Below are 26,221 nucleotides of genomic sequence, written 5' to 3' on the forward strand. Positions count from 1 at the left end.
TTCTTGGATCCTGGTCTTACCCCTCTGCCCAGTATTGCCCGTCTGGAGGAGTGGGAGGTTCCCCCTCCAGAAAGGGAAGCTTATTGTTCACCTTGGCTCCTCTCGGTGGGGAAAGGAAAGCCAAAGGCCAGCTGTCTGGACAGACTGAGGAGCTGGCCAGAAACGCAGCTGTCTGTCAGCAGCAGAGGCAGCCTGCCAGTGAGTGGTGGTAAATGGAACCTTCTTCCCCACTGGAGTCCTGCATGTTGCACACTTAGCAGTGCAGAAACAAGGCCCTGTGTATGGTGCAGCATGTGGGAGCTCAGTTGTGGGTGTGGGCCCCTGGGCCGCATGAGCTGTGTTTGGCCTGTTTCTTTTGCCATGTGAGATGCCATCCATGCACTCCCCTTAGCTGGAGGCTGGTGGGAGGCCCCTAGAGCACCCCAGCCTCACCTAGCTGCCTGCACCTGCCACAGGCTGTCATTGGGGGTAACAGAGGGGAGGGGGCTTGTGACGCAGGTCACCCTTCCCTTTCCTCCACCACCAGAGCACCCACAAGTGGGTGGAAATTGGGACCAGAACTTTACCCTTTTCCACAGTGGGTCCCTCCCCAACGACTGGGCCCCGGCAGCTGTGGGCATTTCAGCCTCTGTGGAGCAGGCGAACCCTCTGCTTGTCCTTCACTGGGATAGTATTGACCTTGTCGTGCCCAGTGTTCCCTCTAATTCTTTCCATCTGTATGCAGGATCAACAGAGAGTCCTGTGGCACCTTACAGACTAACAGATTTTTCGAGCATTAGCAAAGACCCACTTCGACACATGCATCTGACCAAGCAGGTCTTTGCCCATGAAAGCTAATGCGCTGATAAGTCTGTTAGTCTGCCAGGCGCCACAGGGCTTCTCGTTGTTCTTGCGGCTACAGACCGTCAGGACGGTGACCCCTCTGGTAAGTGTGTAGAATAAATCGTCTGTGTACCAAGGCATGTGCAGACGTGCACCGCCAATAGAAACGGTGCCGGCAGCGGGTGGCTGTGGGCACTCAGCTAATCCACTGGGCTGCACCTGCATCTCTCCTGGGGGGTCACCCGAGTGCTCAGCGTACAGGGAACACTGCATGTACCCCATGGTGAGAGCGTCTAACCCTCTGCCATCACCTAGTGATTCTCCCTGCAGGTGCAGGAGGGGAGCGCTCTGGTCTCCAGCTGCCTAGCCTGCTGGGAGAGGCACTGTCTGGGGAGGTGGCTGCCCACAGGAGCCTGGCTGGCTCTGTGTGATCTCTGCTCTGCAGTCACTGAGCTCTGCAGGGCTGCTTGGGCATGACTGCACTGCAAAAGAAACCCCTAGCAGCAAGCGCCCAAGCCCAGGTCAATTGACTTGGCCCTCAGTGTGGCTGTTCTGACTCTGGCTGGAGCCCAGGCTCTGAACCCCGGGTGCTGGGGCCCAGGTTCCAGCCTGCCAAGGAACAGCTTCACTACTGACCTGTCAGCTTGGAGCCTTGCTGCTGGGGCTTGCTTTGCAGGACAGAGGTCTCCCCAGCTGGGGCGAGCTCTGCCTGGCTGGTCCCTCACTGCTGCGAATGTCAGAGCAGCTGCTGCTCCAAGGGGGCCATGCTGCTACACCCCACTGAACAGCCCCCCCAGTGCCAGGCTGAAGACGTGAGGGTGCTAATGCTGCCTTTCCCTCTCCCCTCCCAGCACTCAGTCCCGGGGGAGAAGAAGGTGGTGCACTATGCCCTGCTGAATGCCCCCTGGAACGTGCTGTGCTATTACGCCGAGGATCTCCAGCTGAGGCTCCCCCTGCAGGTGAGGGTCTTTCCAAGACGTGTCCCTCTTCCCGCTGGTGTCCCACTCCCCTGCAGGAGCGGCCGCCCTTGCAGTCGCCAGGGTGTGGCCATCCCCTGCTCCCCGGGCCGAGGGGTGTTGCTGCAGGGGCTGGGCAGCCCTGTGGGTGGAGCCGGAAGAAGGTTATAGGGAGACCGAAGTGAAGAGGGGAGGTGGGGTGTGCCCTGTCTCCCCACTCGCACACCTCAGCAGTGGGGGTCCTGTGCAGGCCCAGGCGTTCCCTTATGCCTTCAGGGCTTCTCCACCCCTCTCTCTCAGCTGCTGGCGCTCCCAGACCTTGCTGTGTGGCTGGGGCGATGGCCACCGTCACCCCTGCTCCCGGTCGCCGCATGCCACTGCTGAGCGTTTTCCTTTCCTGGTGCCCAGGCCCTGCCGAATCAGGCTTCAAACTGGTCTGACAGGGTGGCCAAGAGGCTGGGGGTCCCCAACCTGCTGCAGGAGGAGGTTCCCAACGTGCCCCAGGACTACTACACGTGTCACTTCAAGGTGAACAAGTTAGCATGGTAAGAGCCCTAGGAGCCCGGGATACCTTCCCCCCGCTGCCACGTGCAGGCCAGTTCTCCTCTTTCCCAGCTGAAATGAGCCTCCTGCTCCCTCCCAGCGGCCCCGAGGAGAGACTCGCCCTCCTGTAGGGCGCCTGCAGAGACATTGGTAACGCTCCCTGCTGGAGCCTTCGCCCGCGCTGCTGCCTCTCGCCCCTTTCCACCTGCGCACCTTGTCTGCCTGGATCGCAGCTTTTCAGGGCGGGGAGCAGGTCGGCGTCTGTCCCTGAGCGCCCATGGGCATCGCCGTAGCCATCCCAGCAGGAAAGGGGTAAAAATGGGCCCACGCAGCCTGGCACCTGCACCTCCCGGGAGGAGGAGCCATGTGCATGTATAAGTGCAGGGGCCTGAGGGTCGGCAGAGCCAGGCTGCTGAGAGAGGCGTGTCTGGGCCAGTGGCCCTGGTACGCAGCCCGCTGAGCTGATGGCTCTTTGCAGCTGGGCTGTCAGGGCAGGGAGGTGGCATCCTGGGCTGGCTGGGGGAGGCGCAGGGCTGTCCCTGGGGGAAAGCGGATGGCTTTGGGCTCAGGGAGAAGCAGCAGGATGTCTTGTCCTGGGGAGCATGTTCCCATCGCTGCTCTGTTGTGATTGCAGGTTCCTTGGCAGCAATGAGCAAGATACCTTCTTCAGCAGCACGCAGCGGCACCGCATAGTGAGTAGCCAGCCTGTGGGTCTCTTGGAGAGCGGGAGGTCCCAGTGGGCTGGGGCTGGGGCTGGGGCTGGGCTGGGCTCTGCCCTCCCTCCTTGGCTTTTGGCTCAGTTGCTTTTTAGTCAGCCCAGCTTGGAAGGGCTCGAGTGTTCTGACCCAGGCCAAAGAGGGGGAAGGTTTGGGTGCAGCAAGCTTGGGTCCCTGGCAAGCTTGGGGTTGGGCTAGGAGCGGAGCTGGGGGTCATGGAGCAGACCCCATTTGAGCCTGGAGGGTGTAGGGCTTCCAGGCAGGCATGGGCTTAGATTGGGGTGCAGGTCTCGTGGCCTGTTGGGAGGCTGACCTTTGAGCAGAGAGGAGGCTTGGCTTAGGCACTAGGCACATCTCCAGATGCTGATCAGTCTAAATCTAAAGGAAGAGGGTGACTTGCTCCTCTGCAGAGAGCATGTGAAATGTGGCTAGCTCAGCTGTCTGCTGTGCTGCCCAGCTGGCAGCATGGTGAGCCTACCTTGCTCACGTGTGAAGGGCTGCAGTACGTAAGAGGCAAGGCAGTGGGAACCAACCAGCTGTTTTGGGTACTTCCAGAGCCCCCTCTTCATTGTCTCTGAGCACCTCACCACCTTTAAAAGTATGAGGGCTGAGCTGTTATCCCCATTCACAGGTGGGAACTGAGGAACCGTGGGGCTAGGTGACTCACCAGGCTCGTGCACTCGGTCTGTAGTGGAGCAGGACTATGTCTCATAAGCCCTAGACTGTTTCCCTAAGCACTGGACCATCCTGCCTTGGTCAGCTGCAGGCCTTAGTTACTCAAGGTGCTGGTTGTGTCCTGCCAAGGTGTGAGGCAATAACTAATGGTTAGGTGGAAGAATTAGGTTTTTTATCAGCAAACATGAATTTTACCATCCAGTGCAAACTGCCGAAAAAATATTTCCATTGATAAATGAAATTCACAGATAGAGTAAGAAAAATGCTGCTGTAGAACGTATTAGTGTGTGATTCAAGGGTATTTATTCTGTGTAGTCTGACGTGATGCTGTCTATTTGATTTTAGTGGTTATAGAACTTTTAACTTTGTGTATCACAACATCCGCTGCCATTAAAGAATTGTCTGACCCCCCGTTATGTCCTGGCACAGTAAACATGTAAATTAACATTTAAAAAATTTGTAACTCTGAACGTTGAAACTGATAAAATCTTCTTAAATACAGCAATATTATCCAGATTCTGCCAAGCCCACTAATGATCCACAATGTTCTGCTATTTATAAAGATCCAGACAGCTCCAGCCCTTTGGGCAGGATGCCAAGCAACCATGCAGCCTGGTGCCAAAAAACGACCTCCAGTGAGGAAAGTCAGCACCCCTCCCACTCCCCGCCTGGGTGATGAATTCCCCCGGGGCAGTCACAGAGTCCGCTCATGGACCAGAATCTGTCAAAAGAATACTTTGCAAAATGCAGGTCAGAACTGATGCAAACACAGCCTCTAGCAAATTAACATTGTGTTTGTGAGGACACCAAGACATGTGGTGTGAGTTTGTTCCTGATCATGACAACTGCGCTGGTGTGATATTGCCTTGGTAATGGAAAACTGGCTGTAGACCAGAACAAGTGGGACACTTATTTTAAAGAAGAGAAAATGGTGAAGTAAGAAAACAGTTTCCCCTCTCCATTTCCTGGCTTCCTTTGTGTGACGTTAGGCTGAGAGGAAAACTGCAGGTGTTTTTTAAACAATAACTCTCGCCCATCACTGCTGCTTTGTAATGTGTAAAATCCAGAAAGATGAGTTTCAAACAAAGTTCTTTTCCTTGTTTGTTAGCAACAGAAATGTCAAGGAGGTTAAGTCTGGTCTTCTCTGGGCTTGGGCTTTTTGAGGAGTCAGAAGGGGTGCAGTGTAAGGGTTCTGCTCATTCACTGGCAGTGGGGTGGGCTGAATTTTTAATAAAGACAACTTTTCTCCCAAGTGTTCATTGGCAATTGGAGTCAAATACATTTTAACACAGGCAAAGTCTAGCCTGTCTGGCTAACAACCAACCCCGCTCTCCTGGTTGGTCAGGTTTCAGTGTCTGTGGAAGGGAAGTTACAAGGCCCAGGAGTGTCAGACTTGGAAGTAGTGGCAAAAACCTCTTGTACCGGAGTTCTTGTGGCCGCTTTAGTCGCTTGCGGCCCAGGTTCTCCCTTTCCCTCTGGAAGGTGGTGGTGCTGCCTGAGACCCTCTGAGGCGCAGGGCAGAGCATGGTGTCAGTGCAACAGTGATTCGATACCGTCTCTTTGCTTTCCCCAGCTGTACGAGATTCTGGCCACAACACCGTACGGCCACCCGAAGCAGGGGCAGGTTGGGGTGGATCGGCTGCTGAGCGAGGGTGTCTTTGCAGCCGCATTCCCCTTGCACGAGGTAAGTCAGGGGCCAGGTCTCTGCTGCCTCAGCCAGGCTGTTCACACACACCGGCTCTCCGGCTCGGGCAGCAGGGAGCCCAGGTCAAGGCAGAGCATTTGGGCGGCCTCTACCCAGCAGGGGCCATGCTGTTCCGAAAGCTCCTTATTCAGCTTTCCTGTGGGAATGCAGAGGTGACAGGCACGTGGGGAGCACAGCTGGGGGGACATGGTGGGAGGGGAGGGGGCTCTTGTCAGGTTCCCCTCCCCAGCCCAGCCAGCTGCTCTGATCTGCTCGGCTCAGCTCGGCTCGGGCAGCGGCACCGCTTTCACCAGCTTCTTTCCTCTGCTGCAGGGTCTCTTTGCAGTACCTGCCATCGGGCTGGCCCCTGACAGCCTGACAGAGCGCCAAGTCCTCTTCCAGTACTGGGCTAGGTGGGGGAAATGGAACAGATACCAGCCTCTGGATCACATCCGCAGGTACTTCGGAGAGAAGATTGCTCTCTACTTTGCCTGGCTGGGTGAGTACCACGCTCTTTGGAGCCCTCCCCCTGATGTGCCTTCAGCCCTGTGCCCAGCCTGACCTGTCAGTGTGCAGCCGCGGCTCTCCTGCCTCCCCCACCATTTCGCTTCTAGTCTGCACCTCTGCCTCTGAGAAGCTCCTGAGCTGTGCTCACTGTGTGTTCCTTGCGCCCACTGGAAGAGAAACTGGTGCCTCACTGGACCGGAGAGCAGACTGTCCTGTCTCGCCAAAAGCTGGCACAGTGAATGATACTGCCAGCTGTGGCCACACTGCACAAAGGGGACGGGCCAGGCTGGGCAGACATTGTCCTTGATGGGACCCCACTGGGATCCCAGCCACAGATGAGATCTAAAAGCAAGCCCCAAACCCAACCCAGTGCCCTCTGGCTGAGGGGAGGAGGGAGAAGGTGTCCTAGCGAAGCAGGCAGGAAGGAACACAAGAAGTGAGAGAGACAGGAACACAACTGATTACAAATAGGCTGGAAGGGGGAGAAACAGACAGATGAGGCTGTCTTTGCCTCTGTGTGCGCCCCACACAGCCACTTGGCCTATTGAGACCACGATGGTAACACATGAACCAGGTCAAGGGTCTCAGCCAGTCTCCTTAGACAGAAATGCGGAGCTCACAGCCAGAGAACAGGAGCCGGGAGTCAAGCCTCTCCTGCCAAGAGAGGGCTTCTGCACCTCGTGGGGGACTGGCTTTATGGTCGCAGGACATAAGCGCTGTCATGTCAGCAAGTGCAGCAGACTCTACCCTGCCTCCAGGTTCGATTGGTCTAGATCCTTGTCTCTGTGCATTAGAGATGCAGGTGGGATTCCCATTCTCACTCAGTGCTGGGCAAGTTCTACTCTGCGGAGCAGACAGCCCTGAGTGGCAGTGGGAATTGCACTGAGCCACTGGGAAAGCCCTGCCCTGGGCTGATACCCAGCCCTTCCCTGGAGGCCACATCCCAGGGTGACGACCCAGCAGCAAGAGGCTCTTGAGTCACTCCCACGGTGGGATAACCCTTAACCTCCCTGTACCCACACCTGAACTGGAGGTGCCCCACGCCCAAAGTGTCCCTGGAGAGCCTGGTGCAGAGCACGGTGGGAATGCTCCTTTTCAGTGGCTAGCAGGGGACTCCTCCTTCAGCTGCTGGCATGCAAGCCTCCCTCCTCAGCGGGTTTCACTGGAGTGTGGGGCTCTGGCCCGGGGGCGCAGCAGCTGAGATGAGGGGGCAGGTCAGCTCTAGGTCCGGTGCTTGCAATGAGATTCCCACTTCTTGCTGTTCTCTTCCCTCTCGCCAGGGTTCTACACAGGGTGGCTCCTGCCTGCGGCAGCCGTGGGAACCCTGGTTTTCATAGCAGGCATCTTTCTGATGCTGAGCGACATACCTGCGTAAGTGCCAGCCTCTCTCCCTGCCCCCTGCCCTCGCCCGCTGGCTGTTTCCACCCGGGAGGGCGGCATGTGAAGGTCCTGGGAAGGCTGGGAAGGTTTCTGTGCCAGGTGCGGCCAGGCAGCAATGGGCCAGTGCTCTGTGCTGCCATGTGGGCATTCCAGCTTCAGCCCCTAGTACCACACTCTCACCTGGGACCTATGGGGGGACTCCCCAGAACCCACTGGTGCAGCAATGGTCACGGGCTCTCCAGAGGTCCTACTTGGTCCTGCATCAGTGAGAGCAGTGAGGCCTTGAGGTGGGAGAGGGTGGCTGAGAGCAGAGAACAGACCGTGGTCCTGATTTCTTCCCGCTCCGCCTTCACTCGCTGCAGGCAGGAGATCTGTGCGAGTGAGGGTCAGTACCTGATGTGCCCGCTGTGCAAGGAGTGCCCGTACTGGCAGCTCTCCAGCATCTGCAGCATGTTCAAGGTGAGGGCTGTGGCTCCAAGGGGTTAATTTCTGGATGGCAGGGCCAGGAAAAGATGGTTTCCTGCAGTCACCCTGGTCGGTGGTGCTTCCTCAAGTGCCTGTGTGCACACAGCTGTCCTGCCCCTCCTCTGTCCCGGGAGATGCTGTGTTTGTGCACTGGGACGGATGATAAGCCCGCTGTTTGCACAAGCATAATGGGCTGGAATTTACCCACCGCCCTTTCCTCTTACTGACACAAGGGATGTCTCGGGATGTGCACCTGGCGAGAGGGGACAGCACCAGGAGTCCACTCAGACTCTCACTAGCAGCCCTTCCCTTCTGCCTGCCCCGAACTTTCCTCTCACTGGCCCAGCTTTGCTCCCTAGGCAGGTCGCCTCTTTGACCATGGGGGGACCATCTTCTTCAGCATCTTCATGTCCCTGTGGGCAGTGACATTTCTGGAGTACTGGAAGCGGAAGAACGCCAGCCTGGCGCATCACTGGGACTGTTCTGACTTCGAGGACATTGAGGTAGGGGCCTGCCCCTCCATTCCGCAGCTGAATTCCCAACACCCAGCAAAGCTGAATCAAGGCAATGCCCTTTCCCTCTGTCCTAGGAGCGGCCACGACCACAGTTTGCTGCCACAGCGCCCACGACCATGGAGAACCCAATTACTGGAGTAGAGGAGCCATACTTTCCCAAGCGGAACCGTGCAAACCGGGTCATGGCTGGCTCCATGGTCATCATCATGATGGTAAGGGCCCCATGCCTGGCTCCAGAGCGCTTTCATGGAGGCTCCAGCTCTGGGCACGGCTGCCTCCTCTCTGCACGCTCGCTGCATCTTACTGCCGGCACGGCTCTTCCATGGCTGCTAGTGTCCACATGGATCAGAGCACTCCCAGCTCTTGCTGCCCTTCCCGAGGGTGAGTTGATGCCTGCTGGCTTGTGATTGCAGATTGCCGTGGTGGTGATGTTCCTGATCTCTGTTATCCTGTACCGGGCAATTATCAGCATCCTTGTGTCCAGATCTGGGAACTTCCTCTTTGTGGCATCGGTAAGATGCAACCAGCTCTGCCCTGGGCTTTAATGGGCGTGAACACATTACTGGGGAAGTTCTGGCTCATTCCCTCTGCTCACCTCTTTTCTAGGCATCTCGTATTGCCAGCCTCACGGGCTCAGTGGTGAACCTAATCTTCATCCTCATCCTTTCCAAAATTTACATTGGGGTGGCCCATTTCCTCACCAAGTGGGGTAAGTGAATTTGTGGGGGGCTTCAACTCCTGACGAGACACGCTGGCACTGAATCTGTGGGAAACAGTGCCATCGTACTGGGGGTGAGTCAGACCCACTGCACATGGGAGACTTGATGTGGCTGGATTCTTACGCCACTAAACAGGGGCTGCGAAAAGAAACTGGACCGAGGGCCGAAGGGAAGAGGCAGAAGGACAAGGATCAGAGAAGGAGGAAGAGCCCAGAGCAGTACTAATGCAAGGAATGAGGGCAGGTCTCTGGAGATAGTGTGACACAAGGAATTTACCTCTTGGGCAAAACATCAAATGTTGCAGTTGCGGAGGTCTGCAGTCGGGTGCCCAGTGGCATTCTGCAAGTCCACAGAAATGCCTGGGGAAAGCCGGCTGTATGAAGCGAGGCATTGGACATAATCAGAGGGCTATGTTTTTTGACAATCTTTTTGATTGTCTTCATTTTGATTGAAATTTTCTGTTTGGGTTTTTTTAAAACTGTGTGGGGAAAATCCTCACAGCTTTGGTTTTAATTCATTTAATAAAACAAACTTTAGTGACAGGTGCTGTATAGTTTCTGCCCAAAACTGCAAACTGAAATGAAATGAAAATGTTATTGTTAATTGCAGAACTATACAGCCGTTCTTGGCAAGCTCTAGGAATAGTATTAGAGGATAAGATCTGTACTGGCCTTTTTAAAAACAGAGAAAGCTCTGACGAATGTACTAGTACCTAGTTCAGATGTGCAAAGTTATTGCTCTCTGCTGGGACGAACCAGAACTGTACAAGGGTGTGAGCTACAGCCCCCACTTCTGACTGCTGGCAGAGATTCTCCCTAGGTGCAAGAGGCAGGGTCATAGCCTTGTGTGCAAGAGGAAGTGGATCCCACCCTGTCTCTCACAGTGGTGTTCTGCATGGCCCCGCCAAGTAATGTAACCGCTGTGAAACCCGTGACAGGCATCTTAAAGCTCGAATGAAAAAGCCTCCCAAACACCACCCCGCTCTCCAGGTTCCCGTTATGGATGCTGTTGCCATGGTTACTGGGTGCCAGGAGAAAGTGCCGCTAGTCTCCTTGACTAACGCTGCAGAGCAGGGCTGATGCTGTCTGTGTGTTGCTCTGCTGCAGAGATGCACCGGACTCAGACAAAGTACGACGATGCTTTCACCTTCAAAGTGTTCGTCTTCCAGTTCGTCAATTTCTACTCTTCTCCCATCTACATTGCGTTCTTCAAGGGCAGGTAAGGCATTGCCTGGGAGGGCAGCTCGCTCTTCCCTGCCCATCGCCCCGCACTGGGCATGGCCTCTTCTGGGAATCGCGCTGCAGGTGGCCAAAATGTAAGCAGCTCTGGGTCCGGGGGATGTGCCGTCCCAGTGGTACCCTGGGAGTGCAGCAGGGAAGCTGCAGTACTGCTGCCATGTGGGATGGTGAGCTGCATGTGCGGGGACAGCAGGGGGGTCCAGGCACAATCCTAACCTGGGAAAGAGCTACTAGAAGCCACCCCGGTGGCCGCGTCCCTCTGTAAGGCAGCCCTGTACTGTCCAGGCCTGCAGTGCACAGTGCAGAGTTACGCTGCCCTTCCCGTGTCAGAGCCCCACTGCGCACAGCCAGCTCAGAGCCCCGTGAGGTTAGGGCAGCTGAGTTTGGCAAGCACAGAGCCGAGACTCCTTGGGCAATTCTGCTCCCTGCTGGTGAGAGGAAGGGCTTGCTGCGTGCACAGCTGAGATTCTGAAGGGAAGCCAGGCTGTCTCTGCATTGCAGAGCTGGCTGTGGGTGCAGGGGAGGCTGCTGGTATCAGCATCTGATGGCCCCTCTTAACATAAGAACATAAGAATGGCCATACTGGGTCAGACCAAAGGTCCATCCAGCCCAGTATCCCGTCTGCCGACAGTGGCCAATGCCGGGTGCCCCGGAGAAGGAGAGCAGAAGGCAATGATCAAGTGATTTATCTCCTGCCCTTGTACTGAAGGCTGGGGCACCATACGTTACCCCTGGCTAATAGCCATTTATGGACCTAACCTGCAAAAATTTATCGAGCTCTTTTTTAAACCCTAGTAGAGTCTTGCAGAGCCCCAACTGCCATTAGTGCCTATAGGGACCTCTGCTAAGATCAGAGCTCCGTTGCGCTGCACACGCAGCGTGGCCCAGCCTGGAGGCGCATTCTGCTGGAAAAAGCAATGGCTGGAGATGAGCCAGGCACACGCGCATGCCGTGATCTGCCCAGGTCACCCGAGTGGGCAGCGACCGACGGTGCCCAGGGTGCCCGCGTCCCAGTCTGTGCTTGGTCCAGGCCCATGCTGCTTCCCAGCCCGGGGAAGTGGGGGTGTGCAGCAGAGGGGTCAGCAGGGGAGAGTGGGGGGTAACTACAGTCAGTGTCCCCCTTTGCTGTGGGCTGACGTTTGGCATCAGATGCCTCAGATGTGAAAGGGTGAAATTAACGTGGGCAGGTCTGGGGCAGCCTTGGGTGACCTCACTTGGAGCAGGCTTGGAAGGCAGGGTCCCTCCTCACCCTCTGCTGGGAAGATCAGGGCCCATGGCGTGTTCACAGCCTGTCCCTGGCAGTCTGGGCTGGCCGCCCATGGGAGGGGCAGTGTAACTCCAGGCTGGCCGCCTGGCAGAGCAGCCTCGGTGCTGGTTTCACGTGTGGGTGAGGGAGAAGGTGAGGAAGTAGTTTTGGCCTTGCTCGGTTCAATTGAGCAGAGCTGCCAGGGTGGCATCCCCAGGCTTCCAATGTCTAGGGGGTCAGGGTGTGGGACAGGGACCTGCAGAGTGCAGTACGGTGCCGTGCCCCGAGTAGCCTCATGCAGAGTGAGAGCTGGCGGGGGAGCGAAGGGGTCAGCTGTGGATTTACTTCTCTCTTGCCCCCCTGGCTTTCCCAGGTTTGTGGGCTACCCAGGGCACTACCAGACCTTACTTGGGATTCGCAATGAGGACGTGAGTACCAGCTATAAGGCCTGAGACCATAAGAAGGGCCCTGTGGGGTCAGGCTAGTGGTGCAGGGAGTGAACAAAACAGGGCAGGTGCTGAGTGTCCAGCTGCAGGCCCTGGCAGGCAGAGGCTTAGAGCACAGGGTTGGGAGGAGGTGGGCCTGGGGTGAGGGACTGTGCGGTAACCGGCCGGACAGAACGGGGACCCTTTGCTGGGGCAGCAGGAAACGGCCCCAGGCCCTGTACCGTTCTGGGCGCAGCCAAGGCTCTGCAGCACTCAAAACAGTCCTGGCCAGCAGAGGAAGAAAGTCCTGGCCAGCTTCAGTGCCACTGGAGCAGGCTCCTGGTTTGGTCCTTGCCCAGAGATTGCTCCCTGCCACTGGGGCCTCTCACAGGAGCAGCTCCATGCCAGGAGGAAGTGCTGCAAGTACCCTGGGGAGGCACAGGGGCATGGATGGGGAGTCCCCCTTTCTGATGCCCCCCCCAGCACTAACGAGAAGTGGGGTGGTCAGACCCTGCCCCACAGGGCCCCACTGCTCAGCCTAGTGGCAGCGGCTGAGCCGCTTGTTCCTGGCACGCACCACCCACCATTCGGCCCCAGGGACGAGAGTCAGGGCTGGGAATAGCTCAATGATGCAGGCTGCCCCGTCCTGGGCTCCTCTGGCTGCACACAGCAGGCAGTGACCCTGCGGCTGGGGGCTGCAGCGCGTTGGCTGCTGTGCTCTGCTAGAGTGGCGTGCGTGACTCAGAGTGCCTTCTCCTGGGTAGGTGAGAAGTGGAGGGACCCTCTGCCCGCACCCTCCTGAGCTTGGGAGAGTCCAGATCCTGGCTCCTTCCCTGGGAAAGTGCAGCACGGCTGATGTACCTCTGTCCTTCCCATGCAGTGTGGGGCTGGTGGCTGCCTCATCGAACTCGCCCAAGAGCTGCTGGTCATCATGGTGGGCAAACAAGTCATTAACAACGTGCAAGAAATCGTCATCCCGTAAGTAGTGAGAGCGCAGGCTGGGAGCTCAGCTCCGCAGGGGAGGGCAGAGCTCCTCTGGTTCCCAGTACTGCCGGCACACGGTTGTTATTCAGACAGGTCCCAGGGCCCAGAGCGTAACCCTCCCTCACTCGTACCCTGCTGCGGGCTCGGGATGTAACCCTAGTGCTGCGTGTTCAGGGGTGTCTCTTCCCATGAGAGCGCTGTGTACAGCACTGCCCGACTTCCCCTCGGTTTGTTTACAATGCTCAGGCTGCACGCACAGTGCCCCACGCCCCAGGTGGATGGGCGTTTCCTAATGGTTGCTCAGGCTCAGCTCCCACTGGGGGACCCCAGTTTCTGCACAGTGTGTCGGGCAGGGTGCCCTGGGCTGGCAGCTCTGAGGTTTGGCTGTGTCTGGAGTTGGGCCCAAAGAACAGCCTTTGGGTTACAGAGTGAATATTGAGTCCTGTCTTACCATACTTTAACCACTCACTGAAATATTTTACTAAATCACTGTCTAGCCAACCCTAGTGTGCTGCAAAACCATTCTCAGCCCCGTCTTACCCCACGCTTGAGTTACACCTCGCAAGACAGAAACAAAGACACAGACCCAGCCCATACAGCTCAGCAACAGCAAAGTGAGGCCCATAAAGCGAAAACAACAAAGGCCTTTCCCCATAGCCAAAGTAAGGCTTTTGTCATCAGCCCTATTGAATGAGCACCAACCCTTAGCCAAGAAGCAGGAAGTGACAGCCTCGCATTCCCTCTGAATTACATTAAAAGAGTGTAATATGAGGCCATTTAGGAGCCCCTGTCCTGAGAGGACCCAGCGTGACAAGGTAAAGGAAACTTTATTGGAGGGTATTTTGTCAGTCGGGCTAGCGGTGGGTGTGACATCCCCACATAGCCTTGCCTTGGCAGACCATTGCGCCAACAGGCTGGGGAGACAAGTGGAGCCGTCTGGGCAGGGGCAGGGGCAGAGCTGGCCAGGAGAAAGGGGCTGAGTCAGCATGAAGGCTCCCACATGTCTGTCCCTCTCTGCGTGGCAGGAGGTTGCAGTGCCTGTCCCGAGGAGCTTGACTGGGCTGTGGTTTGACCTAGGGGCTCCTGCTTAGACTGGACCAGGGCTTGTGATCGCGGCCCTCTCCTGCCACGAAGGAAGGAAGAGGGGCCAGGCAGGTTGTGGCCACTGGTGTAGGGAGGTGGTGTTGCTACAACAGATAGTGAGGGGATGGGACCCACAGCCCACGTGGGTGAGTCAGAACAAAACAAAAAGCTGCTTTGCAGCAGGTCTTTCAGCCTGTTCGCCGTGTGCATTGCAAAGCCGCTGGCTTCCTCCTGCCCCCGCTCTTCCTTCCTTCGGCCCAGGGATTCTCGGCACGGACTCCTGACAGAGGCAGCCTTATGGTCAGGGATGCTGGAGCTGGGAGGACTTCTCGTGGGCCTCCTCTGGAGTAATGTCCACACAGCCCAGGCAGGACTCTCCATTTGTCCCCTGTCATTCCCAAAGCAAAGGCATTGCTGGCAGCAGCTCCTAGCTGCTGACTGCAGCAGAGCAGTATTTCAGTGGGGATTTAAACCACCCTGGGCTTGAGAGTCTGGCCCAGCTCCTCACAGCAGAGCAAAGGGATTGTGGCTGGCTCAGGCCGCTGGTAACAGTGTGCGGGGGGGTGGTTCCCAGGCCTAGATGGCAAGCCATAGCCTGGCTTCCTGTGCCGTCCATCAGGCCAGCGAGCGAGCCAGTGGCCGTGTCAGTGCTGCTGGGGCGTGGCCCTGCCCTGATGGGTCTGGTCTCTGCTCCCCCAGGAAGCTGAAAGGCTGGTGGCAGAAGTACAGGCTTCGCTCGAGAGCGAGAAGGAACAAGGAGCCCCAAGCAGGGCTGGTGCAGCAGGCACCCTGGGAGAGCAACTACGAGCTGCTGGGCTGTGAGGGGCTGTTTGACGAGTACCTGGAAATGGGTAGGAACCAGCCATTGAGTCTGCCACCTCGGTGCGTGGGAGGGAGCCACGTGCACAGCCTCCTGGCCAGGGTGGGCCCCGCGCTCACTGCAGAGCCCCAGGGGAAGGGGCTGAAGGGCAGAGACATTCCTCCAGCACTTGCTGAGCTGCCTGCTGCCTGCTGCTCACCCATGGCAATGCAGCACGTCCTCCAGCACCTTCGCTTGAGCGTGAAATTGGCTGAGCTCTGGGGCTGCTGTCAGTGGCCTAAGGAAAGCCTCCCTCAGGGGTGTCGGCCTTGTGAAACAGACCCTGAGAGGCAGCTCTGCCTGCCGCAGGTGGAATCAGAGCAGTGCATAACCCCAGAGGAAATCGGCTTATGCAGCAGGTTCCACTGCTCCCCATCACCCTGCCAAAGCACCCTCCTGACTCTGGCTTGAGATGCAGAACATCCCACAGGGTGTTGCCCCCTCAAGCTGGGAGCTACCCCAGGCTCCAGCCCAGCCTCCTCTGGCTGCAGCCTCCTCTCCCCTCCCTGCTCCCTTATGGAAGCAGGCCCTGCAGGGAGTCCACATGAACTGCCCTGGGGATGCTCCTGGGTCAGTCAGGTACCTGGGCTGATGGTTGATGGACCATGGGCAGAGCTGTGCCAGCAGAAGCCTGGTGCAGCCAGAGCTAGCTGTGTTGATGACAGGAGAGCCTGGCCAGTACAGCACAGGGCCCTCCCTGCACAAATATGGTGGATTGCAACGTATTCCCCAGGGCCTTCCTGTTCTTGTCCTTGGGAGACCGGGAGGGGATGGGGCACAAGAACCAGCCGCACTCAGCACAGGGGCGTGGAGTGGCTGTGCTCTGTGTGGACCAGCACTCCCCCCACTCCCATCAGCACCACGTGCACATGGTGACTGGGCTCTGAGAAGTTTTTCCCTCTGCACAACAGTCCTGCAATTTGGCTTCATCACCATCTTCGTGGCGGCTTGCCCTCTGGCACCCCTATTCGCCTTGCTCAATAACTGGGCCGAGATCCGCCTGGATGCCCAGAAGTTTGTCTGTGAGTACCGGCGGCCTGTGGCCGAGCGGGCCCAGGGCATTGGCATCTGGTTTTACATCCTGGAGGTCATCACGCACTTGGCTGTCATCAGTAACGTGAGTAGCCGTGGGCCGGGAGGGAGAGGGAGGACAGCCGTGACCCAGCGTTCAGACTGAGCTGACCACACTACTGGCACTTACCGATAGCGAGATGTTGAATATAGTCTTGTTTGGCGTCTGAGGGCAGCCGCTGAGCGTGCTAGAATTGGGGACAGGGACTGAAAGCCAGGACTGGACTGGTGCTGCAATCCCACATGGTAGCTGCAAGGCTGAACATGCCATTTAATGCACGCTGAGCTGCCATGGCATGGGACAGACCCATGCTCTGGTTCAAGGCCTGTGGCAGCTCAGGCCTGCTGGTTCTCTGGCCCCTTGACAAGGTGCTCCCCTTTTGGAGCAGCAATGCCTGGGCCTGTCGGTGCAAGCTGGGTCCTCAGAGCTGCAGCAGGGGAATAGTTTTCAGCTCTGCAGTGCTGAGTGTCCCCCAGCATGTGAAGAATCTAAGCCTGCAGCCTTACATTGCCAGCAGGAAGCAGGACAGGCCCTGCAAGGCCAGCAGTCCTCAATCCTGACTTCCACCGGGGCCTTGCCTCAGCAGGAAGTGCAGAGGTGGGGGACTGGTGCCCTGGAAGCGAGGCACAGCACACGGTGGGCCAGCCAACGCACAAGAGCTGCATGGACGACTCTTCAGAACACCACCACTCGCCTGAGGTGCTAGTGGGTCTGCTGAAAAGGGGCTTGGACCTCTGGCCTGGTAGGAACCTGGAGGTAATGCTTGCGCTTTTTCCTCTGTATTTCAGGCCTTCCTGATTGCCTTCACATCGGACTTCCTGCCCCGGCTGTATTATCAGTACACTCGCACTGGTGACCTGCAGGGCTATGTTAACTTCACCCTGGCGTATGCACCAGAGACCTTTGCCTCACAGCACAACGGCACATGCAGGTCGGACTCCCAGCTCGGCTGCCTGAGCAGTTGCAGGCCAAAGCTCCCTTTCACTGGCAGCCTCTGGGCTTTCCTCCCCCAGGAGGCCCCGGCCCTGTGGCTGGGAGCGGGAGGACAAGGGCTGGGGCAGGCACATGCTTCACTTCTACTGAGTCTAAGGGAGATGGTGCTGAAGTACTTCCACCGAGTGTGCAGACTGCTGCCCCGTCCAGAGACAGGGGGCCATGGGTGCCCCAAATTGTTCATTAGGGGGACAAAAGAGAGACCATTCCAAACACACCCAATTTGCAGCTGCATTGGCCTCCCTTGCGGAGCTGCACCCCCCGTACAGGGGGCTTCTGGGTCATGTGCACCTTGTAAACCCCTCTTGTGAGAACTCAAATGTGGGTTTTTTAATTGACCCACTTCTTCTCGGGCTGTTCTAACTCACTGCTGCTTGCCAAGTGCTGGAGGGATGGACACACGCTCTCTCCTGGAGAAGCAGCCCAAGCCCTGGCTTACCCAAATGCCCAACTGTTATTAATCCAGAGGAGTGACTGTAACGTGGATGCAGTCACAGACAGCACCGTCACAGGAGTGAGAATCCCTGTGGCTGCCCTGAGGATGTGCACTAGAGAGCTCCTCTTTCCCAGCTGTGATATCATCTTTTCATCCCCAGGTACCGTGCCTACCGCGATGAGAGGGGCAGGTACTCACTCACCTACTGGACCCTTCTAGCAATCCGCCTGGCCTTTGTTATAGTGTTTGAGGTATGGCCCTCTCATTGTCCTCAAAGCCCTGCCCCCCCCCCCAAAGGTCCAAGTTCCTTCTACTACCCCTGTTGCTGAGGGCACATACTGTCCAGCACTGCCTCTTTCTGGCCAGACAGACATCCCTGGGGGTTGCAGACCGTGTGCTCTCTGGGGTGTACTGCTTGGTTCAAGTCATTATTGGGCCTGTCCCAGTCCCTGGAGCACTCCCATTGCTTGGCTGAGAACTCCACTCTGCATGGGCCAGGCACTACTCACTTGGTCTTGCTTAGAAAAGAATCAGCTGGCTGACAATACAGTACTCTTTTCTTCCCATTTCCAGCATGTAGTTTTCTTCATTGCTCGTGTCATAGACCTGCTGGTGCCTGACATTCCAGAGGCACTTGAGATCAAGGTGAAGCGGGAACGTTATCTGGCCAAGCAGGCACTGGCTGAGAACAAGGTAAATCTCAGGCTCCTCTACAGCAGAGACTTGTTCTACAGCAACCAAGTCAGTAGCTGAGTGGCAGCCCACCTAGGAACCCCCAGATGCTTCTGGACAGACTCTCTGAAATAATTCTTTGGACTCTTTCCTGTGGGCATACATATGGCCCACCCCTAGAATGTGGCCAGACAAATGGATGAAATACACTACATTAGTACACCCCCCCATACTTTCTGGTCTTTGGACATTCTTAGCAGTTGGGTGCTCCCTACTCATCATCCCCTTGTCCCAGGTCATCAATACTCTCCACTCATTTCACCTGTGCCCCACATGTAGTGGCTGTGGCTGCAGTTCCTAGACAAGCTTGTCTGGCAGTTCTGCCTCCTGGGTTTTAAAATTCAAGGCTTTGTGGGGTACATAAATCATGCCTTCCTTTGTTAAGCATAGCTGGTTCCTAAGGTCACTGCGCAGGATAGCATTCAAATGCTCAAAAGTTGTGGGTACTAATTGTCTTTTCTTCTTTTGATCCACTAATCAAAGGCTCTCTTTGAGAGAGAGGAAGTCAGAGCCACCTCCAGTGCCATGGAAACAGCCTCCCAAGACTGGGAGGTGGAGGAGGTGCATGAAAATCAGGACCCGATGCACCTACGGACTGTCCCCTCTACACACACATTAGATCCAAGTCCCCAAATTCCTCCTTAGCATTTTGAGTGTGAAGCAGCATGCCCATGAATTGCTGTTGAATCCCCTTTTAAAGCCCAATAAATGTAACTGTGCCTATGTGGGTGTGAGTGAAACAATGAGCTTGGCCATGGGGCGGGGCTGGGCCAGGCCAGGCCAGTGCTCTCCTTGCCTGGGCTGGTGGGATGGGTACATGTTCTGTCCTGGAAATGAGCCCTGATCTGGTGTGGTCAGACACCTCACAAGGGAATGAATGCATGAGTTTTCAGAGTTGGTAAAGGTAACTGCATGACTAAATGAAGTACTCCAATTAAACAGGATCGTGACAGGCCTGACTCCCTGAATACCAGCTACAGCCCAAAAGCACTGCAGATTAAAGTTATGTTAGACACAGGGAAGAGCCTGGCACATCTGGGGTTGGAAGAAGTCTCTCCTGCTGGAGTGCTGCTAAGCTGTTTGTCCCTTGACTCCTGGGCTGTCGGAAGCAGCCATGCACAGCTGCAGCAGGGCTCAGGGGAAGTCTAACAGCCACAGCATGGTGTCAGATAGGAGCAGGGCTCAGACCAGAAGGAGCTTGAGCTGAAAAAGCAGGGATGAGCCTGGGCACAGGCCTGGCTGTGTGAGGGTAGCCCTGAGTGCTGGCCCTGTTCTGTAAGGGTCTGCATTCCGATTAGACCACACACCCTGCTCAACAGCTAGTAAATCCATACAGGAAACAGCTCACACCATGGGATCACAGCTTTGAAAGAGCCCCCAGCAGGCTAGGCCCAGTGCTGCTGTCCATGGAGCAGCACAGGTTTCCTAAAGCACGGGCGGAGAAATAAGACAGTCTGAGCTGTTTCAGGTTTTTATTTTAGAATTTATAAAATTCCAGTGTCATCCATACTCATGAGCTTTTTTTACATGTTTGCATATAGTCTCCAAATTCCAAAGTTAAGGCCAAGGGATCACTGCCATGGAAACATACACTATGGAAGACATTGAAAATAAAGGAAATGGAGCACATACCAGAGCATTTGCTACAGATTGAGGGGCAGCAGGAGACAGTACTAGGTACAATCACCTCACGACCTTTAGCAAGTAGGGGCCCTGAATTTAACTCAAGCCAAGAGATACAACTGATGGTGGGGAGACAGGCTTGACCACCTCAAGGGACCTCCCTTCCCCCCCTGAGGTGGGGGAGGGGGTCAAGCCCTTTTCAGAACCTTTAGCTGGAACTGAGGGACTTGGGCACTACCCTCCTTTGGGTTATGCCCCTCTAGACCTCTGCTGGGTGGAGGGAGATTGCCCTAGTTAGTCACCCCTGCCTTTGGAGGGCCCTGGCTGCTTCAGTGGACAGCAATTCTCCCCTGCAAGCAGCAGAATGGTTCGGGGTCCAGCTTCTACCCTGACAAGGACAACAGCAGAGGGAACTGGGGAGAGAAGGTAGGTCAGCTGTTCTAAGGCGCAGTGCTGGGACCAGCAAGAGCACTGGGGCCAGCCTTCCACCCGAAGGACCTTGGCCAGTCAGCCTTTATTAGGAAGACACAGGGGCATTAGCTGCACCAGAGCTGAAGCACCTCCCCACCACCTCCTGCCCTCACTTTGTGGCTGAAAGAGCAGCTCACGTGAGACATCTCCTTTGCTCAAGCTAGAGCAGTGCTCAGGTGCCAAGCTGCTGCAGTACAAAGCATGGGACGCCCCAGAGCTTGCCCTGGTTTGTTCTGCTCCTGTGCATACTTCAGAACAGCACAGGGCCAACGTACAACCTGTGGTACCATAACCCCCTCGGTTTCCTCCTGGGTGGGGGTGGCCAAGAGCTACACATGTTGATTGGTGCTCTTCAGATCCCCTCCTCCTGTGCAGAGAATTCAGCTCCAGTCCCCACCCCTAGAAGAGCAGGTGGGCAGCAGGGCCAATGCGCCTGTGGGGCCATGCCCGACTAGTCTTTGAGGTAGAAAGAAGGCAATAGCGAACAGCGACATTTCCTACCCCTGGTCTCCAACCACAAAGGGTCAGCAGGAGGGAGAAAGTTTGTGGCTTCAGCATGGCAGGTCCCATCCCTGGTGACTTGGGCTGACCTAAAGGCTGTTGCACCCCCTAATACTGGTGCATCCTGGCTCTGAGCAGCTTCAGGGGTGGTAGGAGAAAAAGGGGAAACACGGGGATGTAGCTGTTTTCACTCTCACATGGTGGAAGACTCACTAAGTCTGCATGTGAGCACCTAGGCTCAGCTCCACATGGGCATGCTCAGTGCCCATATCACTCCAGGGCCTCTGTTTGAGCAGGGGATCTCTTGGGTCACAGCTGGTCCCTGCCAGTGGTGTTGCTTCTATAAAAGAAACTATTGTATTGTTCCTTTAAAAGCAGTTTCTAAAAATCTTGTAACTCACTCCCCACATCCACTCTCGCTGCTTGATGGATTTTTGGCAGTTCCAAGGAAAAGCTGATTGCACTCTACACTAGTCAGGTAAAGCCTGGGATAAACAAAAGGAAAAAGGGCAAACGTTTTGGCTTTTTAGAAAGTCAAGGAAATTTATTTCCTGAGGTCACGAGACAGGAAGTTGATTCCTAGCCACAGTAAAGGAGGTCTCCTAATGAGGGTTGGAGTGCATGGCAAGACATACTCAAAAGGATCCAGTCACATCACCACTGCAGCAGTTGTGAAGCTTAGCAGATTTGACTCACTTATGACAATGTTGGAAATAAAAAGCTGCAGCTGAGTCAAGAGTGGAAAGCTGGGACCTGGGAGGATGACCATCCACATATAGTAAGTCCTAGACCCAGTGACAAATAGAACAGGTTCTAGCACTCCAAACACTATTAGGAGACCTCACAGGGCAATTCAATTGTGGTCCAGCCGCTGGTTAAGAATTCAAACGAAGTATCTGTGGCAGGTTAGTGTCAGGTCAGCTGGCTGGAGGAGATGTTTCTGCTTCCACGTCATTATCGCTTGGGGCCCCAAGGAAGAGTCTTGGGGGCCACCTGAGCCCCAAAGCTGGGGAAGTCTTCAGAACTGCTCATGTCAGGGGCCTGGAACAAATAACAGAATGATCCACATAATACAGGTTGGCTGCAGTTCTAAACACTCAAGCAGCTCACCAACAGCTGCAGCATTCAAGAAATTACATGTGTAAACACAGTACGAAGACATGCAGAGAGCGAGGAGCGGGAAGGATGACTACCGCAAGGCCACTGCGTTAGAGGACAAGGACAGTACAGCCCATGAGGGGAGCAGATAAGGTATGAAGACAGCTCATGAGCCTTTGTGACCTTAATTAAATCCATTCAGAATAGGGAGGGGGGCACATTCTGCAGCAGAGAGAGAGAGAGAGAGAGTGTGGCACCGATGAGGAAAGAGTGGGCAAACTGTCCTCTGTTCTCCACCTAACTGGGCAGTGGCAGGAGAGAGACTGGGTGGGCTGGAGCTTCTTGCCACCCCAGGCTGGCTTTAGAACGGAGACCTGCCAATCCTCAGCACACCTGAGGAAGTGGCCCACACCAAGGTATTTCGGTTACTTTAGAACTCAAGAGTTCCTGACTAGATGCCCCAGAAACAGAAGACAGCCCAGCCTGCCAGTGTGGCTGCAGAAACTTCGAGGGAACATTCAAACAGACTCACTGCTCATTTCACAGCCTCAATAAGAGGATTCTTCCTGTTCCTAGAAGGAGAAGTGTGACTGCAGCAGCAGAAAGCTGGGACTTCATACGCCAGGCCCTGGGATGGGAGTACGCTGCATTTTTGGAGTGGGCCAGCTCAGCAGGGGACCAGGGAGAATGAGCAGGACAGGCCTAGAAATCCACTGAGAGCAGGAGACCAATAACCTACCTTAAGTAACTGCTGTTCTGAGCGAGGTGGCGCACCTGTCCCTTCCATTTTGGGTGTGCACAGCTGTCAGTTGTTGCCTTCATGGTATGTGCAAGGTCAGCTGTGGCTCCCCCCTGGACTGCTTTGCTCATGCCCAGGTACAAGGCACATTGCTGGCCCTGTGCCCCCTCACTTCCTTCCTGCCAGAGACTCCCACAAAAGGGAAAGTAGGTGGGAAATGGACTGGACACGAGGACCTCCCTTCCGTAACTCTTCCTCCTTCAAGTGCTGGCTTGTGTTGATTTCAGTCCATGGAACTCAGAGTATCCTGCAAGGTGGACTTGAGTTCAGTCATGTGGCTTGTAGCACTGCTGGTGGCGGCACTTTCCCCTGTTCTCAGCAAAGCTGAGCACACAGGTGGTGATCAAGGATGAAGTGCTCTGGGTGGCAACAAGTGTGGCCCCTCATCCCATCTGGCACCCCAACAAAGAGCTGCACGGACATACAGCACGTCTCAGTGTGACCTCTGCAAAGAAGCAGGGGCCACAGAGCGTAACCCACGCTCATCTGACTTCCAAGGTTCTGGGAAAAAGACTGGTAAGCAAGTATGCCCTGGCTCATATGACATGAGCTGCTCTGGGCAGAAAAGCTGCTGGATCTTGTCAAATGCCATGTAAAGTGGCTCTGAGTTAGGCACCTTATCTCAGAGGCCCTACAGGCTAATGTTACTGCCACCATGAAAGCTGCAAGGTGTAACCCACAGATATGAGCGCTCAGTGCTCTGGGGTCACTCGTAACCAGCCTGACTGGAAAGGGATTGGCGTGAGGCAGACGGCTGAGGAAGGAACAAGAAGATGGAACCTGAGAGTGGACTGCAGCAACATCCTCAAGTGCACCCTCAGACCGAAGGCTTGTGGTGCCAGGCAGAGCAGGTGAAGAGAAGGTGGGCAGCTGGAGACTACTGAACCCCATCTCTTCTCTTAAAGCCCTGCCAAGGAGGCCATGGCCAAGGAGGCAGGGTGGTGGGAACTGCTTCTTCCTCATCTGCAGCATATGCAGGCCCAGTGAGTGGAGAGCAGCTTGAGAATCCTGAAGTCCATGCAGCCTCACATTTGTTTGTGCCTAAGAGAGGCCACTTCCCTCAGTGGGAAGGTTCTGATGGAGGACTGCGTCTCCTGGGACAGGCCCAACAACTGAAACCAGAAACTGCAACTCATCACTATGGCCAAGGTTGCAACCCTGGCTGCCAAATCAGCCACATTCCAGGCCATCTGGAGACCCCCTCTCCTCCGTGGTACCCTTCTACAGGACGGTGGCAGACTCCTGGCCCAGGTCACAAGGTTGAGTCTCTGAACCCCCTGAGAGAATAGTAACCTGTGGAACTCCACCTCCCCAACAAAGCCTGGTGGTTCGATTGTGTGGAATGAGAGCTGGCCGCAGAATAAAGAAAATTCTTCCAAGAAAGCTCCCGCCTCCTGGCATCCTTGTTTTTCGGTGTGCAACTCACCTGCCCTTCCCCATCCCTTTCGCTGACCTCATGTGACTAGACCCCTGGGAATGGGTGGGCATACAAATACAAGTTGAACCTCTCTCAGCCAGCACCCTCAGGGCTGGACCTGTACCAGATGAGAATTTGCCAGACTACGGGAGGCCAATATTTTCTGTTAACATTACCAATGCTTCCACTGTTTACTGAGCTCTTGGAAGACATTTAGGGGTAAGTTATAGCTGAACACCCACACAGAGCACACAGCCAGGACTGGTGGCTGTAAACAAAACTTTATGGGACCATGGGAAACTTGGACACACCCATGATAAGTGGTCATCCAGCTAACTAAAACCATGCCAGATGAGAGTTCCAGCCTGCATTCAAGCCCTTTAACAGGGACAAGAAGATTTTTCTGCCCACTTGGGAAGGACAAATGAGGGTGTTTGCCACAGGGCCTTAACAATCTTTAAAATCCACACAGGTAGTGGCAGCATGATCCGTGATGGGACTGCCACGGTTAAAATGTCAGACAAGTTGTCCCCTTACACACCCAGCTTTGAAGCCACCCTTCTACCTTGATGCCCCCTAAAGTCATTGTGTGGCACGGCGCGCAAGGCCCTGCTACTTCCTAGTCTGGCAACAAGGACCATGATCGCACCACTGGTGGAAGGTGCACGGCACTGTTCCCCAGAGGGGTGGCCCCCTTGGAGCAGCTCCTGTTCCTTTACCCCAGCATGGGAGTCTGCCCTGGGGACAAGCCTGGTGCTGCTGCTGCAGAAGGTTGCTTCTCTGACGCAGCAAGGAAAGAACGAACGGTGTGAGAAGGGCACTGGCATCACCATCGTGGCCCACATGTTCCCACACAGCCACTGGGCTGGTCACCAGCCCTACTTGCCACAGGAGCAGAGACAACTCCCAATGCTCACAAGGTTTGTGGCTGCTGCAGCAGAGTGGGGCTAAAGTCCCACTCCAATGCAAATGAGTCCCTGACCCATGACCAAAGCGGGGCCATAGATGCTAGTGGCTAGCAGCTGACCCCAGGCAGGGGAGAATGGTGCCCTGAGTAAGGCAATCAGTGCATCTCAGAGGGCTGGAGCAGGGGACATGGAGACAGCTGCCATGCAGGTGAGTGATCCTGAACTGGCAAAACTCAAGCTGAGGCATAGGCTGGTGAGAGGATGATTCTTGCCTCTGTGCAGGCAAGCCGCACCAGTGGAGATCGGGACTGTGATGCCAGTGACCTGGGCCACTCGACTAGAAACCGAGGTTGCAGAGCCAAGGGACTAGGGCGCAGAGTCGGGGAACGCTGCTTCTTCTCCAGGGAGGGATAGTGTTCTGTTGCCCTCTGAGGTGGTCTTCATGGCTGGCTTGCCCTTAGACTGGGGAGCCTTAGCTGCCTCTTATGACATGCGTGGCACTGGAAAGGGGATCTGGTCCCTAACCATGGGGGCCACTGATGTTGAGGGCACAACTAGGTGCCTGAGTCCCCTACTGCTCCCAGGAGTTGGAGGTTGATTCCTGTGAGGCTTGTGATCCAGCTGGAGAGAGATCCCCCTGGGGCTCCGGAGTAGACAAATGGCCCAAAGGGGTGTTGGTGAGCCTCCCTTTTCCAAGTGCTTCTTCAGCACTAGGGAAGGGAGAGTGGTGCCAAGCGAAGCTCTCCTCACCAACATGAGGTGCTAGGCAGAGTCGCAGTAGGAAGGCTCCGACGCTGGACAAAGTGCAGTCTCTATAAGAAGGCCTTAAATGAATGTCCACTCTTTCCGAGCTCTGAGTCAGAAATGCTTGCAAATTCAACATTTGTTCTTTGCATAGCAATCTCCCAAGCACTTCATGGAGCAGCCAGGAGAACTGCTAACAGGCATATGCCTATCACAGGCTGAACTACACTCGAGACTGGCTAGCCCTGGGGCAGAGTCCGTGGGGGAGCTCTAACTCACGAAGTACTGCAAGCCACCACAAACAAAGAACAGACCATCGGTGCTGGGAAAACCTGCTACCCACTTGCGGGGCCAGGGGAAGGTGCTGACCAGCAGTCAGAGGGGGGAAGGACGAAGTGAGAGCACATGACACCAGTGTCACTTCATCTGCTGGTGCATGAGTGTGCCACTCTAGAGGGCACCAGAGCCAGCCCAAGATCCCACTAAGGAGGAAACCTCCACTGAGAGTGCGCATGCCCGGCATGGCATCGAGGAGAGCAAGAACAAGCACCGCTCCCTCGGAAGGTCCCCAAGACACAGCGAGGTGTCCCTCTGCCTCACCCCCCCAAGC

At 55.8% G+C, this 26,221-nt stretch overlaps 2 protein-coding genes across 8 annotated transcripts in view; one reads left to right on the top strand and one right to left on the bottom strand.

The window, feature by feature from the left end:
• ANO7 (anoctamin 7) overlaps window positions 1–18,767 on the top strand; it is a 31,828-nt gene extending 13,061 nt beyond the window's left edge. For 2 of the 3 annotated variants that reach the window (XM_075004136.1, XM_075004135.1), the window contains 20 exons: window positions 1,674–1,781; window positions 2,187–2,323; window positions 2,956–3,013; window positions 5,286–5,396; window positions 5,730–5,895; window positions 7,184–7,274; window positions 7,646–7,742; window positions 8,108–8,251; window positions 8,338–8,475; window positions 8,677–8,775; window positions 8,870–8,972; window positions 10,089–10,200; window positions 11,840–11,894; window positions 12,772–12,869; window positions 14,658–14,809; window positions 15,729–15,934; window positions 16,678–16,820; window positions 17,479–17,569; window positions 17,892–18,011; window positions 18,534–18,767. In XM_075004136.1, coding sequence (XP_074860237.1) covers window positions 1,674–1,781; window positions 2,187–2,323; window positions 2,956–3,013; window positions 5,286–5,396; window positions 5,730–5,895; window positions 7,184–7,274; window positions 7,646–7,742; window positions 8,108–8,251; window positions 8,338–8,475; window positions 8,677–8,775; window positions 8,870–8,972; window positions 10,089–10,200; window positions 11,840–11,894; window positions 12,772–12,869; window positions 14,658–14,809; window positions 15,729–15,934; window positions 16,678–16,820; window positions 17,479–17,569; window positions 17,892–18,011; window positions 18,534–18,695 — 2,391 coding nt within the window. In that variant the 3' untranslated portion in view covers window positions 18,696–18,767. Of the gene's footprint in view, window positions 1–1,673; window positions 1,782–2,186; window positions 2,324–2,955; window positions 3,014–5,285; window positions 5,397–5,729; window positions 5,896–7,183; window positions 7,275–7,645; window positions 7,743–8,107; window positions 8,252–8,337; window positions 8,476–8,676; window positions 8,776–8,869; window positions 8,973–10,088; window positions 10,201–11,839; window positions 11,895–12,771; window positions 12,870–14,657; window positions 14,810–15,728; window positions 15,935–16,475; window positions 16,589–16,677; window positions 16,821–17,478; window positions 17,570–17,891; window positions 18,012–18,533 lie in introns of those variants that run through there. The other variant, XM_075004137.1, reaches the window with a different exon arrangement.
• A 742-nt stretch (window positions 18,768–19,509) lies between these two features.
• The window catches only part of HDLBP (high density lipoprotein binding protein), an 81,153-nt gene continuing 74,441 nt past the window's right edge, over window positions 19,510–26,221 (bottom strand). For all 5 annotated transcript variants that reach the window (XM_075003841.1, XM_075003837.1, XM_075003839.1 and 2 more), the window contains one exon: window positions 19,510–21,686. In XM_075003841.1, coding sequence (XP_074859942.1) covers window positions 21,600–21,686 — 87 coding nt within the window. In that variant the 3' untranslated portion in view covers window positions 19,510–21,599. The remainder of the gene's footprint in view (window positions 21,687–26,221) is intronic.

The sequence above is a fragment of the Carettochelys insculpta genome, chromosome 10, assembly GCF_033958435.1.
Source record: "Carettochelys insculpta isolate YL-2023 chromosome 10, ASM3395843v1, whole genome shotgun sequence".
NCBI classification, from domain to species: Eukaryota; Metazoa; Chordata; order Testudines; family Carettochelyidae; genus Carettochelys; species Carettochelys insculpta.